The 14955-nt window shown below is 39.6% G+C and overlaps 1 protein-coding gene across 8 annotated transcripts in view; it reads left to right on the plus strand.

Annotated features, from left to right (window-relative positions):
- usp34 (ubiquitin specific peptidase 34) overlaps positions 1 to 14955 on the plus strand; it is a 204494-nt gene that overhangs the window by 186632 nt on the left and 2907 nt on the right. For all 8 annotated transcript variants that reach the window (XR_013547613.1, XM_078404725.1, XM_078404728.1 and 5 more), the window contains 3 exons: positions 2739 to 2879; positions 8050 to 8196; positions 9124 to 9283. Coding sequence is in view for 7 of the 8 variants with exons in the window: in XM_078404725.1 (XP_078260851.1) it covers positions 2739 to 2879; positions 8050 to 8196; positions 9124 to 9283 (448 nt within the window). In the remaining variant the exon portion in view is untranslated. The remainder of the gene's footprint in view (positions 1 to 2738; positions 2880 to 8049; positions 8197 to 9123; positions 9284 to 14955) is intronic.

The raw sequence follows: 14955 nt of genomic DNA on the forward strand, positions 1-14955 counted from the left end.
AGTACAAACGGAGAGCTATTTACATGCTTGGGAGACGGGGTTAATGCCAGAAAGTCGAGCTGAAATGGAAGATAGTGCATGATTTTATTGCTGATTGGACAAGCACAAGGGGCTGAATAGCATAAACTTGAGTTTTTATGTTTTAACTATTTTCACAATAGTTGCTGTAAATCTACAACTTATGACCAGCTAAAATTCATAAAAATTAAGTTATGCAATGTAACTTCATAACTCTTTTTGTGGTGTTATAAGTTCAGATCACTGTCAAGGTTCATTTAACAGTGAATGCATCAAGTCAGAGGTGTCTCGAAATAATGGGATTTTTTTCAGCCCACTCACCCGCCTGAAATTACTACATGTACTTGATTTAGATGTACAAGGCTAATTTTGCTGTCCGGAATTATCCAAGACTCTGGTGCAAGAAGTCTGAGCAGTACTTCCAGTGTCCATTGAGGGCACGGTTAATGAAACTGCCGAGAGAGCTTTAACAGCTAGCAAAACACCACATCCATTGTCGGCAGTAAAAGTAATGAGAGATTTTCAATAGCTAATATCTCTGACATAATTAAAAGACAATTTAGTTAAAAGCATTGAATGGGCAATTTTTTAATGAAGTCATCTTTGCCTCCAAAGCCAGAACACTGCAATCGCCATTGAAATTGTGGCAGTTCACATCCAGGAGTAATTTTTTCTTACCCTTTACAAGACTGAGTGAATTGCAATGGAGGAATAAATAGAGGATAAATTGACTGATTTGTCCTTACATTTCCAGTAATGTCCAGGCCTTATCAATCCTTAAAAGATTAAATCCCAGAGATTCAATTTAGAACCGATGACATCCAGGTCGTTTGTAAATACAGTGCCCTCCATAATGTTTGGGACAAAGACCCATCATTTATTTATTTGCCTCTGTACTCTGCAATTTGAGATTTGTAATAGAAAAAAATCACATGTGGTTAAAGTGCACATTGTCAGATTTTATTAAAGGGTATTTTTTATACCTTTTGGTTTTATCATGAAGAAATTAAAGCTGTAATATACAACTATTTATAAATAGTCCCCCCATTTCAGGGCACCATAATGTTTGGGACACATGGCTTCACATGTGTATGTAATTGCTCAGATGTGTTTAAATGCCTCCTTTCTGCAGGTATAAGAGAGCTCTAAGTACCTAGTCTTTCCTCCAGTCTTTCCATCACCTTTGGAAACTTTTATTGCTGTTTACCAACATGAGGACCAAAGTTGTGCCAATGAAAGTCAAAGAGGTCATTATGAGACTGAGAAACAAAAAGAAAACTGTTAGAGAGGAATCAGCCGAACCTAAGGCTTACCAAAAGCAACTGTTTGGAACATCATTAAGATGAAAGAGAGCACTGGTGAGCTTACTAATTGCAAAGGGATTGGCAGACCAAGAAAGACCCCCACAGCTGATGACAGGAGGATTCTATCTAAAATAAAGAAAAATCTCCAAACACCTGTCCGACAGATCAGAAACACTCTTCAGGAGTCAGGTGTGGATTTGTCAATGACCACTGTCTGCAGAAGACTTCATGAACAGAAATATAGAGGCTACACTGCAAGGTGCAAGCCACTGGTTAGCCTCAAAAATAGGATGGCCAGGTTAGAGTTTGCCAAGAAGTACTTAAAAGAGCAACCACAGTTCTCAAAAAAGGTCTTGTGGACAGATGAGACGAAGATTAACTTATATCACAGTGATGACAAGAGCAAAGTATGGAGGAGAGAAGGAACTGCCCAAGATCCAAAGCATACCACCTCATCTGTGAAACACGGTGGTGGGGGTATTATGGCCTAGGCATGTACGGCTGCTGAAGGTACTGACTCATTTCTCTTCATTGATGATACAACTGCTGATGGTAGTAGCATAATGAATTCTGAAGTGTATAGACACATCCTATCTGCTCAAGTTCAAACAAATGCCTCAAAACGTATTGGCCGGCAGTTCATTCTACAGCAAGACAATGATCCCAAACATACTGCTAAAGCAACAAAGGAGTTTTTCAAAGATAAAAAATGGTAAATTCTTGAGTGGCCAAGTCAATCACCTGATCCGAACCCAATTGAGCATGCCTTTTATATGCTGAAGAGAAAACTGAAGGGGACTAGCCCTTAAAACAAGCATAAGCTAAAGATGGCTGCAAAACAGGCCTGGCAGAGCATCACCAGAGAAGACACCAGGCTACTGGTGATGTCCATGAATCGCAGACTTCAAGCAGTCATTGCATGCAAAGGACATGCAACAAAATACTAAACATGACTATTTTCATTTACATGGCATTGCTGTATCCCAACCATTATGGTGCCCTGAAATCGGAGGACTATGTATAAACACAGCTGTAATTTCTACATGGTGAAACCAAAATGTTTTAAAATGGCCTTTATTAAAATCTGACTTTAACCACATGTGACTTTTTCTATTACAAATCTCAAATTGTGGAGTACAGAGGGAAATAAATAAATGATGGGTCTTTTTCCCAAACATTATGGAGGGCACTGTAGTTTCTATTCTTTCCAGTGTGTGGAACTCGGTAGTGCTGCTGAGTTCTCGAATCAGCCTTTTCTCTGTAGGGAAAAGGCTGGTTAGAGAACAGAAGCAAGACCAAAAGGGTCGCGAGATAAGCAGTCCTCTGGCTGCAGAAATGCTTGGCCTATTGTTGTAAGAGCAAGCGAGTTATAACTTAATTGTGCACAATTCTTTAATTTGTATCTTTGTTTTCCAGTCAACTATGGCAAAGAATTGCGTTAAGTTGCTGTGTGATGAACCAGTATTTGCTGAATATATTAAGTGTATTCTTATGGACGAGAGGATCTGTTTAAACAACAATGCAGTTTATACCTTTCTTGCTTGTTTCCTTCCCAAGGTAAGTCACATTTGCTTCTGCATTGTAATCCATGTTAATTAATAAAACTTCATCTGTCTGATACTTTTGAATTAAGAGATTTCATCGCAACACAGTGTATGAAATTAAGGATACTCGCTTGTGTTGCTGCAGAATTCATGCACTATTTCAGGAAAGTTCTGGAAATAATTGACTCTGAAAAACAAAGTGATTAGTTTTGATGCTTAACTCCATTCCAGTCAATCATCTCTGGGATGGCGGACCCATGACGGGAATCGCTGGGCGGCACGGACTTGGTGGGCCGAAAAGGCCTGTTTCCGGCTGTATATATATGATATATGATATGATATGACCTCAACATGCTTGGACGAGGGAGTAAGAAATCCTGACAATTAGTTGTTTTCAAGCTGAAATTGTACAAGACTGTCACGGGCAAAATTGACCTGTGATCACCTTGGCAGGTGAATTAATAGCAGCCAATTTAGTAGGGTACTATGCTATCTGTACAATTGGAAGCTAGAATAATGGTCACTATTCTTAACGAGAAAAAAAGCTGCTAAATGGATAAGGAGAGAAAAATACTTGAGGATTGATTACAAGAAACACTTGGTTAGGCTAACATTATGCTAAATTTAGTCCCAACAATTCTGGAAGGAAAACTTCCAAACAATGTTTGCTTCAATTGATATAACTCAACAGCAATGTTTTTGAAAATTGCAAATACATTAAAGATTAGAAATGGAATTTCATGTAACCTCATGAGATATATTGATTGCTTGTCTTTATTTTGCTGGTTTTGAAGATGACTATAATGCTGTATTTTTTCATCATTCGCCCTTTCAAATTTTGCATTCCATTTTGGATAAGAGGAACTGCAGATGCTGGTTTACAAAAAAAGACAACGTGCTGGATTATCTCAGCGGATCAGGGAGCATCTCTGGGGAGCATGAAGCCTGGATTTTGGTTGGAATCCAAAACGTCACCTATTTATGCTCTCCAATGAAGATGCATGACTCACTGAGTTACTCCAGCACTTTGTCTTTTTTTCAGATTCCATTATTTCTGATTACAAATAGCTCAAGTAAAATTTTGTTTACAGCTTCATCAGAGTTTTTCTTCCTGATTGCAGTGTTTCAAATTTTTATCCAAGTTCTGCCATCTGATTTTTTCTTCTATTTTTCTTTTGTCACGTTTAATGTGTTTTAATGTCTATTTTTCTACTTCTTGGTGTCTAGTGCAAGTAAAAAATTATAGCATCTGATCCCATTTCCTGGTGTTGATACCTCTCACAGATCTCATGCAAAAATATATATGATGTATAGTTCTTGCAGAGTGAATTGGATAAATTGTTTGAGTCCAGTGCATTCTTGTAAGAGAATAATATATATCTCGGGTTGAAAAGGCAAAAACAATAATTATCTTCTATGGAAACACGTCACTTCCATGATTACATCTCTTCAAGGAATTACAAAAGATTACATTGCAGAGGAGGCTATTTCATTCAGGCCCGATATAACAGCAACTACCTTGCTGATATAACAGCAACTATCCATAGAGTCATATAGCATGGAAACAGATCAACTCGTCCAAGATGCCCCATCTAAGCTCGTCCCATGAACTCGTATTTGGCCCATGTCTCATGATTCTCCTATCCATATACCTGTCCAAATATCTTTTCAATGTTGTTATTGTACCTTGACTACTTCCTCTGTTCCATATACCGATCGTCCTCTGAGTGGAAAAAGTTTGCCCCTCAGATTCCTATTAAATCTTTCCCTTTGAGAGTGGGGAAGATTCCAACAAGGGGACATAGCTTCAGAATTGAGGGACAAAGGTTTAGGGGTAACATGAGGGGGAACTTCTTTACTCAGAGGGTTGTGGCTGTATGGAATGGGCTTCCGGTGGAAGTGGTGGAGGCTGGCTCGATTTTATTATTTAAGAGTAAATTGGATAGGTATATGGATAAGAGGGGATTAGAGGGTTATGGTCTGAGTGCAGGTAGGTGAGACTAGGTCAGGGAGAATGGTCGGCGTGGACTGGTAGGGCCGGACAGGCCTGTTTCCATGCTGTAGTTGTTATATGTTATATGTTAAACCTATGCCCTCTAGTTCTTGATTTCCCAAAGCTAGGAAAAAGACTGCATTCATCCTGTCTATTTCCCTCATGATTTTAAACATCTCCATAAAATCAATCCTCAGCCTCTTGCGTTCGGGTGAATAAAGTCCTAGCCTGCTCAACTTTGCCCTATAGCTCAGGCCCTCGAGTCCTGACAACATCCTTGTAAATCTTCTCTGCATCCTTTCCAGCTTAATAACATATTTCCTGTAACAGGGTGACTAAAACTGCATAATACTCCAATTGCGGCCTCACCAATATCTTGTACTACTGTGACATAATGTCCCAAGTTATATACCCAGTTCCTTGACTTATGAAGGCCAATGTGCCAAAAGCCATCTTCACCACTCTATCTACTTGTGATGCCACTTTCAGGGAACTAAAGTGGTACCACAAGTTCCATCTGCTCTACAACACTGCCCAGAGCTCTACCATCCACTGTGAAGGTCCTGCCCTTGTTTGACTTCCCAAAATCCAGCACCTCGCACTTAGCTGAACTAAAATGGAGCACTTCAGACTCGCCAGCTTTCCAAATAATTTTCATTCAGATAATTATCTGGTTCCGTTAGAATACCAGGATTTAATTTGTTTTAAAAACAGAAAATGTTGAAAACACTCGACTGCTAAGGCAAATCTAAGGCAAAATCAGTGAAAATAATTAATATTTGAGCTGCAAGACCATTAGTCAGAACTAACGATCAAGTTCAATGTTGAATCCTTCTCCACTCTTCTGGTAATCCATTCCAGATCCTAACTTTTTGCTGCATTAACGTAAAAATTCCTTATGTCCGTGTTTTGGTTCTTTTGCAAAACCATTCTTCACCTTTCAAATGGGAACAGTTTCTCCCCATCTATTCATCCACATCCTTCATTATTTAAAATATGCCACTTAACCTCCACTTTTCTAAAGAGAAGTAAGGGATAAATATACAGTTAATGTCAAAATCCTTAACAGCATTGATATACAGAGGGATCTTGGGCTCCAAGTTTATAACACCCTGAAAGTGGCAGCACAAGTAAATAGATTGGTAAAGAAGGTGAATGGTTCGCTTGCCTTCATAGGTGGGCATATTGTGTAAGAGTCAGGAAACCGCATTGTAGCTTTATAGGGCATTGCCTATAGGGTTCTGGTCACCGGATTACAGAAAGGATCTTTGGAGAAGTAGTAGAAGAGGTTGACAGAATGCTGCCTGGATTAGATGGTGTTAGCAATAAAGAGGTTGGCTAAGTTGGATTGTTAATAATTATAACAGCGCCAGCATGTCTCTTATGGAGCTCTTCATTACTTCATTTTATGAAGCTACATTGGCAAAAGTAGTTTTGTACTAGACTAACAATCGAGATGCCTGGACTAACCTGTCTATCCCTTCAGGGCGAATGGCAAGGCACGAGGTTTCTAAATAGAAATGAATAAAGAAAGAAGGGAAGATTTTGATATCTAAACTGAAGGGACCTGTCAAAGCATAGTTTAACCTGAAGGGGGTCGAGATTGTTCAGCAATGAACTGGCCAGACAGTCTATTTTATAACAGTTTAGAGATACAGCGTTGTAACAGGCCCTTCGGCTCTGCAAGTCCACGCCGACCAGCGATCACCCATTCACACTCGTTCTATCCCACACACTAGGGACAATTTACAGAAGCCAATTAACCTACAACCCTGTACGTCCTTGGAATGTTGGAGGAAACCAGAGCATCCGGAGAAAACAGGGAGAACGTACAAACTCCGTATAGACAGCACTGTAGTCTGGATCCAACCTGGGTCTCTGGCTCTGTAAGGCGTCAGCTCTACCACTGCTCCACCACACCCCCCATAAACCAACAGGAGTAGAATAAATAAGCATTCACAGAGTGGAATTTAATGCAGTAAACCTAGTTGCCAATTTATCTCCATGCTTGCTGAGAACAGAGAAGGAAGGGATGCCAGGCTAAAGTGTGTTGGAGCACTTTATTGCAAGACTTAAAAGTTAATGTAGTTTTAGATTAAGCCAACAGACCCAAATGGTTCCTTTTGAAATTAGTAAACAAATATCGGGCGGCACGGTAGCGCAGCAGTAGAATTGCTGCTTTACAGCGAATGCAGCGCCGGAGACTCGGGTTCGATCCTGACTACGGGTGCTGCACTGTAAGGAGTTTGTACGTTCTCCCCGTGACCTGCGTGGGTTTTCTCCGAGATCTTCGGTTTCCTCCCACACTCCAAAGACGTACAGGTATGTAGGTTAATTGGCTGGGAAAATGTAAAAATTGTCCCTAGTGGGTGTAGGATAGTGTTAATGTACGGGGATCACTGGGCGGCACGGACTTGGAGGGCCGAAAAGGCCTGTTTCCGGCTGTATATATATGATATGATATGATATGATAACAGTAAATTGTGAAATGATGCATTTTGTAAGGAAAAATACAGAGGCAATATCAATTAAATCTTAGAATTTAAAAGTAGGATCAGGTGCAGGAGCAGATGGAGCGAAGGCAGTTTATAAATTTTTGTAAGTGGCAAAGGCAAATTCACATGACTGAAAGATGCAAAGGATTTGGAAAGGGGTTTAGAGAAATTTTATCAGAGTTGAGGGACTTCCGTTTAGAGAAAGACTAGAGAATTTGTGATTGTTCTTGGTTTTGGCAAGATTAAATAAATGAGAGGTTTTGATAAAGTAGACAGAGGCAGTATTTCTTCTGGAAGAATCCCAGTCACCAGAAGGTAACAGTTTAATTGGCAGAAATTGAAAGTTTCTTTTTGTGCAGCAAGTTATGGTCTGGAATACACGCTAAGAAAGCAGTGAAAGTAGATTCATTGGTTTCTTTCAGAAAGGAACAGGATTCGGTATTGAAGAGGAGCAAATTAAACGATTAACTTAAATGTGTAAATTGATGGAACTAAATTGTGCAACTCTTTCAAATGGTCCTTGACTGGATTTCATTATTCAAAAATATAAACCAATCCAAAGCATATTTCAGAAAGATAGTTCTCGTTAGGATTTTCAGAAGTATGAATGCTTGAGTCACCTTTTGTGTTCAGACTTACGTTTTAATTGTAATCTATCGATTTATTTATCTTTATTCTTGACATTGTTTTCCCAGGTTCAGAATCAGGTTTTTTCCAGTTCTAACTGTTCCAGTTTGATCAATAATTTAATCACAAATCTAATAAATGAATACCATAATCTTGAGCCAGAGCTTCTGGGACAACGTGTTGAAATCTATAAAGTTGGTGCTATTCTAAATGGGGTAAGATTATACATGGTCTTAATAAATCTTTTCTCCAGCTTTCTGCTTGATTTTTTTTTTAATGTATTGCCTCCTATTTTGTATCTTAATGTACCTTCTGTATTCACGGTCTTCCGAAACTGTGACTCGGTGGAATTCAACTACATGGGCTGTAATTTAGGCCCAAGCATCAAAACCTACATCAGTGTGATGCTGATAAGCACCCAAACAATAAAATATAAAATGGACTCTTCTACCCTCGCCCTCTCCTGTCCTGAATCAGCATTTATGATATGGGCAGCAAAGGTCTGCGGATTGATTATCCAACCTGCACACAGACATATGTTCTCCAAACAGATTTTGGATGAATTTCAAATGGCTTGAGTCATGATCAGAAAGTGAATCAACTGTATATTCCCTAATCATCCACTTGCATGCAGAGATTTATTCTCTACTAGTAATGGTTTTTCAAAAGGCACTTGTGATTAATATACTGAGTTCCCTTTTGCACCGATGGTAGGAATTTTATATTGTGTTTTTGTGCATTCATTGTAATCCAACTTCTATTTTAAAAGAAAAACCTCCATGGTGATTATGAACTTCCTGCATTTAATGTGTTATGCCATTTTTCATTCAGTTCCTGCAGCAACTTCAGTAAAGGCTTTATTGTACTGCATTTTACAATTCATTTTAGAGGGAATGGTCGGGCAATGGAAGGGAATGTCTAGCTGCAGAGGGGGACTGGGCTGATATTGCCAGCATGGGGGAAGGGCAATGGAGAGAGAGAGGCAGCCCGACGGAGTGGAGGCACCAAGGGATCAAGCTGCACATTAACTACTTGTCAAGTCTGACATATGCTGGATAATGGAGCTTTTACTGTAATTGCACTTGCTTAATACCCGAGAAAAACATTTCTAGAAGCCTTTGATTTATTTTTTGTGTTAACAGGATCTCCGAGCTCTTGCATTGCTGCTTTCTATACATACCCCCAATCTACTGGATTCAGCACTAATCCAGACACTACAGGATTTGTTAAACAAGTGTAGAACGTGTCAGCAGCAGAAAAATGCATTGCAGGAACAGGAAGCAAAGGAAAGAAAGACAAAGGGTGTGTATAAGGCATTGTTTTGATAAATTGAAATTTATTTTCATTCTTGTTTCCTTCTTAAAACTTTAATATCACAACCAATATTACTGTTGGATTATTTTACTTGGACTATCATCTTAGCCATTTATATGGTACTGATAATATAAAGATACTTGTATTTCATGTCAGTGTAAGAAAATAACTGCAGATGCTGGTACAAATCGAAGGTATTTATTCACAAAATGCTGGAGTAACTCAGCAGGTCAGGCAGGATCTCAGGAGAGAAGGAATGGGTGACATTTCGGGTCGAGACCCTTCGTCTGAAGAAGGGTCTCGACCCGAAACGTCACCCATTCCTTCTCTCCTGAGATGCTGCCTGACCTGCTGAGTTATTCCTTGTAGTTCATGTCTTGTCAAACGTAAATTGCATAATTTTAACTTTTTGGTCTTATTGAGAAATAGAAGGCCACTGTTGCTGGCAGGCAGATGCTGCTCCTTTGCAATATAGTTGGCTTTGGTACTAAACCAGGTTCCAGCCCAAGAACTGCCAAGAAGTTTGACATCTTTTCTGAGGGAGCTTTTGAACTTAACTAAATTCCGAAACCATCCAAATAACTGAGGAGGATAAAGGTGGATCAGTTTAGGAAATAAATCAGCAGTTGTAGTCTCTCAATGTTCAAGAAAAAACATTGACCTTCGCCAGTAAGACTGCTGAAAGACTGCTTCTGATGCAGTTACCAAAACAACAAGATCCTCTCCAAGTACTGTGTAATTAAAATACGCTGTTCCTTCATTAATTTTGTAGTTGAGAAAAAAATCAAATTTCATGAAGAAGCGCTCATAATGTGAATGGAATAATTTTGGAATTCAATTAAAAACACCATGTTCATTGGGCACATTTGGTACATGAACCAAAATCAGACTGTTAAGTCTTGTTCAAAACTCTCAATGCACTTTTCCCCAACAAACTTTTCTACCACTCAGTACTTGCAAAATATTCAAAATGACCCTCAACTACGTTGATGTACAGAGGGATCTTGGGGACCACATCCATAACTCCCTGAAAGTAGCAACACGTAGGTAGAGTGGTAAAGAAGGTATATGGTATGCTTGCTTTCATAGGTCAGGGAATTGAGTACAAGAGCCAGGAAGTCATGATGCAACTTTATAGGACTGGTTAAGCTGGATTTAGAGTATTGTGGTTACAGGAAGGATGTGAAAGCTTTGGATGCAGAGGACCTTTACCAGAATGACGCCTGGAGGAAGGGATGTTAGCTATAGGGAGAGGTTGGACAGACTTGGATTATTTTCTCTGGAACGCCAGATATTGCGGGGAGACTTCAGAGTGTATAAAATTGTGAGGGGCATAGATAGGGTGAACAGTCAGAATATTCTTCCCAGGATGGAAAAATCAAATACTAGAGGGTACAGGTTTAAGATGACAGGGGAAAAGTTTAAAGGAGATTTGTAGGGACAGTTTTTTTACACAGGGTGTGGTGAGTGTGTGGAAAGTGCTGCCGGGGGTGGTGGGTGAAGCAGATGCATTAATAGCAATTAAAAGGCTTTTCAGCAGGTGGAGGGGTATGGTTTATGTGGAAGTACATAATTGATGGTCTTGGCTCCAGAGATGCTGCCTGTCCCACTGAGTTATTCCAGCATTTTGTGTCAATCTTCGGTATGAAAATTGACTTCTCTAACTTTGAGTAACCCTTGCTTTCCCTCGCTCTCCATCCCCCTCCCCTTCACAGTTCTCAGACCATGTTGTCACCGACAACATTTTATCTCTGTTTGCTTTGTTGTTACCTTCTCCCAGCTAGCAATGATCTACTCTACATTTTCCTTGATCTCCATTCCATTTGTCCTGTTTTCACACTTCCTTATCTCTGTACCTCCCTCTCCCCTGACATCTGTGTGAAGAAGGGACTCGACCCGAAACGTCACCCATTCCTTCTCTCCAGAGATGCTGCCTGTCCCGCTGAGTTACTCCAGCGTTTTGTGTCTATCTTTGGTTTAAACCAGCGTCTGCATTTCCTTCATAAACAAATGCAGAAAGTTGTTGCAGGGAGTCCCCGGGTTATGGCAGTTTTGGTTTGCAGTGGTAGTTATCTGCTTAATGGGAAAGGAATGGTAATATTTTAATAATTAACAAGTAATCCCACATTATCAAAAGTGAAATTAATTACTTGAATTGAAACCAAAAATGCTGGAAGCACTCAACATGTCAGGCATTGCCTGTTGAATGTGAATCAGAGTTACCGTTTCAGGTGGCAGACCATTTGTCAGAAGTAGAAAAGAGAGAAAATGTGTTCAGTTTAAGAGAAAGTTGGGAAGGGATGAATAAGACAAAGGGAATGAATATCTGTTGGGGTGTGATCAGAATTGCTGTGGGTGTGGTCATTAGAGAGAGGAAAAAATAGAACAAAATCTATGATACGAGGGCATTTGGAGATTGACAAATAAATATGAAAAGGTAAGAAATACAGGGCTAAAAGATATCCCCAGCTGCACTAATAGAGAGAAACTGAGACAATTTCATGTGTCCATCTGATATTAGCTCATAGCCTTTGGTCATCTTTTCTCTCTGGAACTCCCTCCGTTAACCCAGATGACCTACCATTTATTCCCACAGCAATCCTGGACTCACCCTATCAGAGATATTTTCATTGTGTTAGTCATTCCTTCCCCATTTTCTCTACAACATAAAACAGTCTGAACAAGGGCCTTGAACAGTCTGAACGTCACCCATTCTTTCTATCCAGAGGTGCTGCCTGTCCCACTGTTATTCCAGCATTTTGTTTATTTTCAGTGTAAACCAGCATCTGCAGTTCTTTCCTATACATAAAACTAATTGTGTTCTCTTTCCCAATTCTGACAAAGGGTCTTTGGCCTGAAACTTTGTCTCTTTCTCTTTCACGGATTTCCAATTTTTTAAAAATCTCTAGTTACAAGCATTTGTGGGTTTTTTTAAATTGCTTTTATTAATGAATCTGTCTGTTTCTAGGCTAAACTTCATATGAAAAAATCCTGTGATAAACTGAAAATAAAAAGATCTGATTTGGAATATTATTCTGGCATTTCTCTCAGTATTTAAAAAAATAAATTGTCTTGCCATTAAAATACTTTCCTGCATGTTTAGAGTTCTGGAACTTTGAAGACGAATGTATTTCTTAAGGGATATTTAATCAGTTCAGAAATAAGTCAGTTACTGCACTTGCCATAAGAGTTATTCTGCATTAAAAATAACATTCCTGTATTGACTTCAGAAAGTAATAAAATACATGCACCAAAGCAGCTCAATAGTTCATGCTGTAACTATCAATCGCTATTTTAAATTATTTGCTATTGTCAGTAGATGGGAGTAAATGTTTCAGGTCAAAGCGTGTCAGAGGTTATAGAGAGAAGGCAGGAGAATGGGGTTGGGAGGGAGCGATAGATCAGCCATGATTGAACTGTGGAGTAGACTTGATGGGCCGAATGGCCTAATTCTGCTCCTATCACTTATGATCTTATGAAAGGGATGAAGGGGCAAGGTGGAAGAGATTGGGTCAAATAAAGAAGTAGAAAGTCTGGAGTTAGATGCAAAGAAAGAACCAAAATCATTGCCAGAAATGGTCAAAAATTGCAAATGTTGAAAATCTGAAATAAAAATGTTGATTATCTGAAATCGTTGAATATTGTGTGGATTTATAAAGGCTACAGTGCGCTTAGATGAAGTACTTTTCCTCGAGCTTACATTGAAATAGTATCGGAGGTCTGAGGAGAATTAAAAGCAGATGCTCCTGGAAGCTTAGGGTAATATGAACTGAAAAATGGTCACATTTGTTTGGTCTCCCTATTTTAGAGAGAGTATGTCACAAGCAGTCATTGCAGGGAACTACTTTAAAGGAGTAAATCACTACTTCACCTTATAATATTTGGACCCTGGCAGTGCAAAAGAAATGGGTAAATAGACTGATGTTCCACATCCTGAGGTTGCATAGTGAAGTGTCACAGGAAGAAGAGTGATTTTTGTTAGAAAAGAGTGAGTAAACCTCTGTGTCTCAGAGGGAAGCATCCCAGGGTGCTGATTGGGAAGGAGAGGGGAAACTCTGTTTAATGCTGGCATCACATTAGATTGTCATCAATTGTGAAGAATGATTTGCTGAAAGTGGAGGATGGTGGGCTTGTATTGTCAGGACAAAGAGAACCCCATCCTAATTTTGGAAGTGAAAGGAGAAGGACTTGGAGTAGGTCCATGAAATAGAATGGGCCAGATTTATTATCTGCAGCCGAGGAGAATCTGGGAGAATGGAATAGAGATTGCAGAGTGGGAAGAATAATACTTAGAGTAGACTTGGTAATAAATGGACTTCCTTTGGATACTGTTTACTCGCCAATCCCCTGAAATAGCAATAGAGAAACAAAGAAAGGACTAGATTCAGAGATCAAATATGTGAAAGGAATGGTGAAAGTTAGCAACAAAGTTGGTTAATTTTCTCGTTTCGTGTCAGAGCTGGAGGTGATACCAATACTGTCGTCATTAATCAAAAAAACAAAATAAGTAGGGAAGTTCTCAGTAGTATCAAAAGAGAAAGCTCCTTGTGTGTTTAACATCAAGTCCTGCTTGTAGGATTTCTGACTGTCTTCCTTGGAGATCTTCCATGCAAAGTATTCCCTGCTAAAAATAAATATGGACATTGCTGGAAGAACTTGGCAAATTAGGCATCTCCAGTGGTAAAACAAACAGTTAAAGTTTCAGGTGGAAGACTTATTCGGAAATATATAAACCATTACCTTGCAGCTTGTTTTAGTCCAATGGTAGGCGTTTCTTCTTGAATCTAGGTTTTTTGCACTTGTCCATTCTATTCCCATCTATATTTTGGTACCCTTTTACACTCTCCATTTTCCCGTTCCCAACTGTTTTACCGTGGCAATCCAATCCTTCAACTCTGTCATCCTCCCAACCTGGCAACATGAGATCGTTTAACTCTTCCGTAAGAATTCTTCACCACCTCTCCGCTCTGCTTTACTAAACAACTTCTAGTATTGAACAACTTCCGAATTAACTTGTTTAAGATGGAACTGCAGATGATGGTTTACACCAGATGCTAGAATACCAAAATGCTAGAGTAACTCAGCGGGTCAGGCAGCATTTTTAGAGAAAAGGAGTAGGTGATGTTTTGGGTAGAGACCCTTCATCAGGCTGACAGTCAGGCTGGGGACACTAGAGGTGTCTCCCTTCCTGATTGTCAGTCTGATGAAGGGTCTCGTCCTGAAACATCATCTATTCATTTTCTCCAGAAACCCTGCCTGGCCCGCTGAGTTACCCCAGCATTTTGTGTCTATCTTCCCATTTAACTTCATTCGTTTCTTCCAAATAAGTCCAAGCTGTGCCTATTCCTCTGGGATATGTGCAGCATTCTTTTTCATATCTGCTCAGGACCCCTTCGTCACCTCTTTTTCAGTACATCGATGACTCTATTCATGCCACTTTGTTCTCAAAGATTCTCTCCCTCCATTGATCTCTATGGCTGTGCCATCTTCCACTCCACTGCTATTAATATTTCTCCCTTTTTCAACCATGTAGAATTCCTCACAACCGTAGCTGACAGAGACCTTGACCATGTTGGTTCCGTTCTCCACCCTTTTGTTTGCTTCTCCTCTGTCAACATCGAGATGGGATTTCCCTTTCCTCACCTTCCACATCTCCCAAT

This window comes from Rhinoraja longicauda, chromosome 9, assembly GCF_053455715.1.
Source record: "Rhinoraja longicauda isolate Sanriku21f chromosome 9, sRhiLon1.1, whole genome shotgun sequence".
NCBI classification, from domain to species: Eukaryota; Metazoa; Chordata; class Chondrichthyes; order Rajiformes; family Arhynchobatidae; genus Rhinoraja; species Rhinoraja longicauda.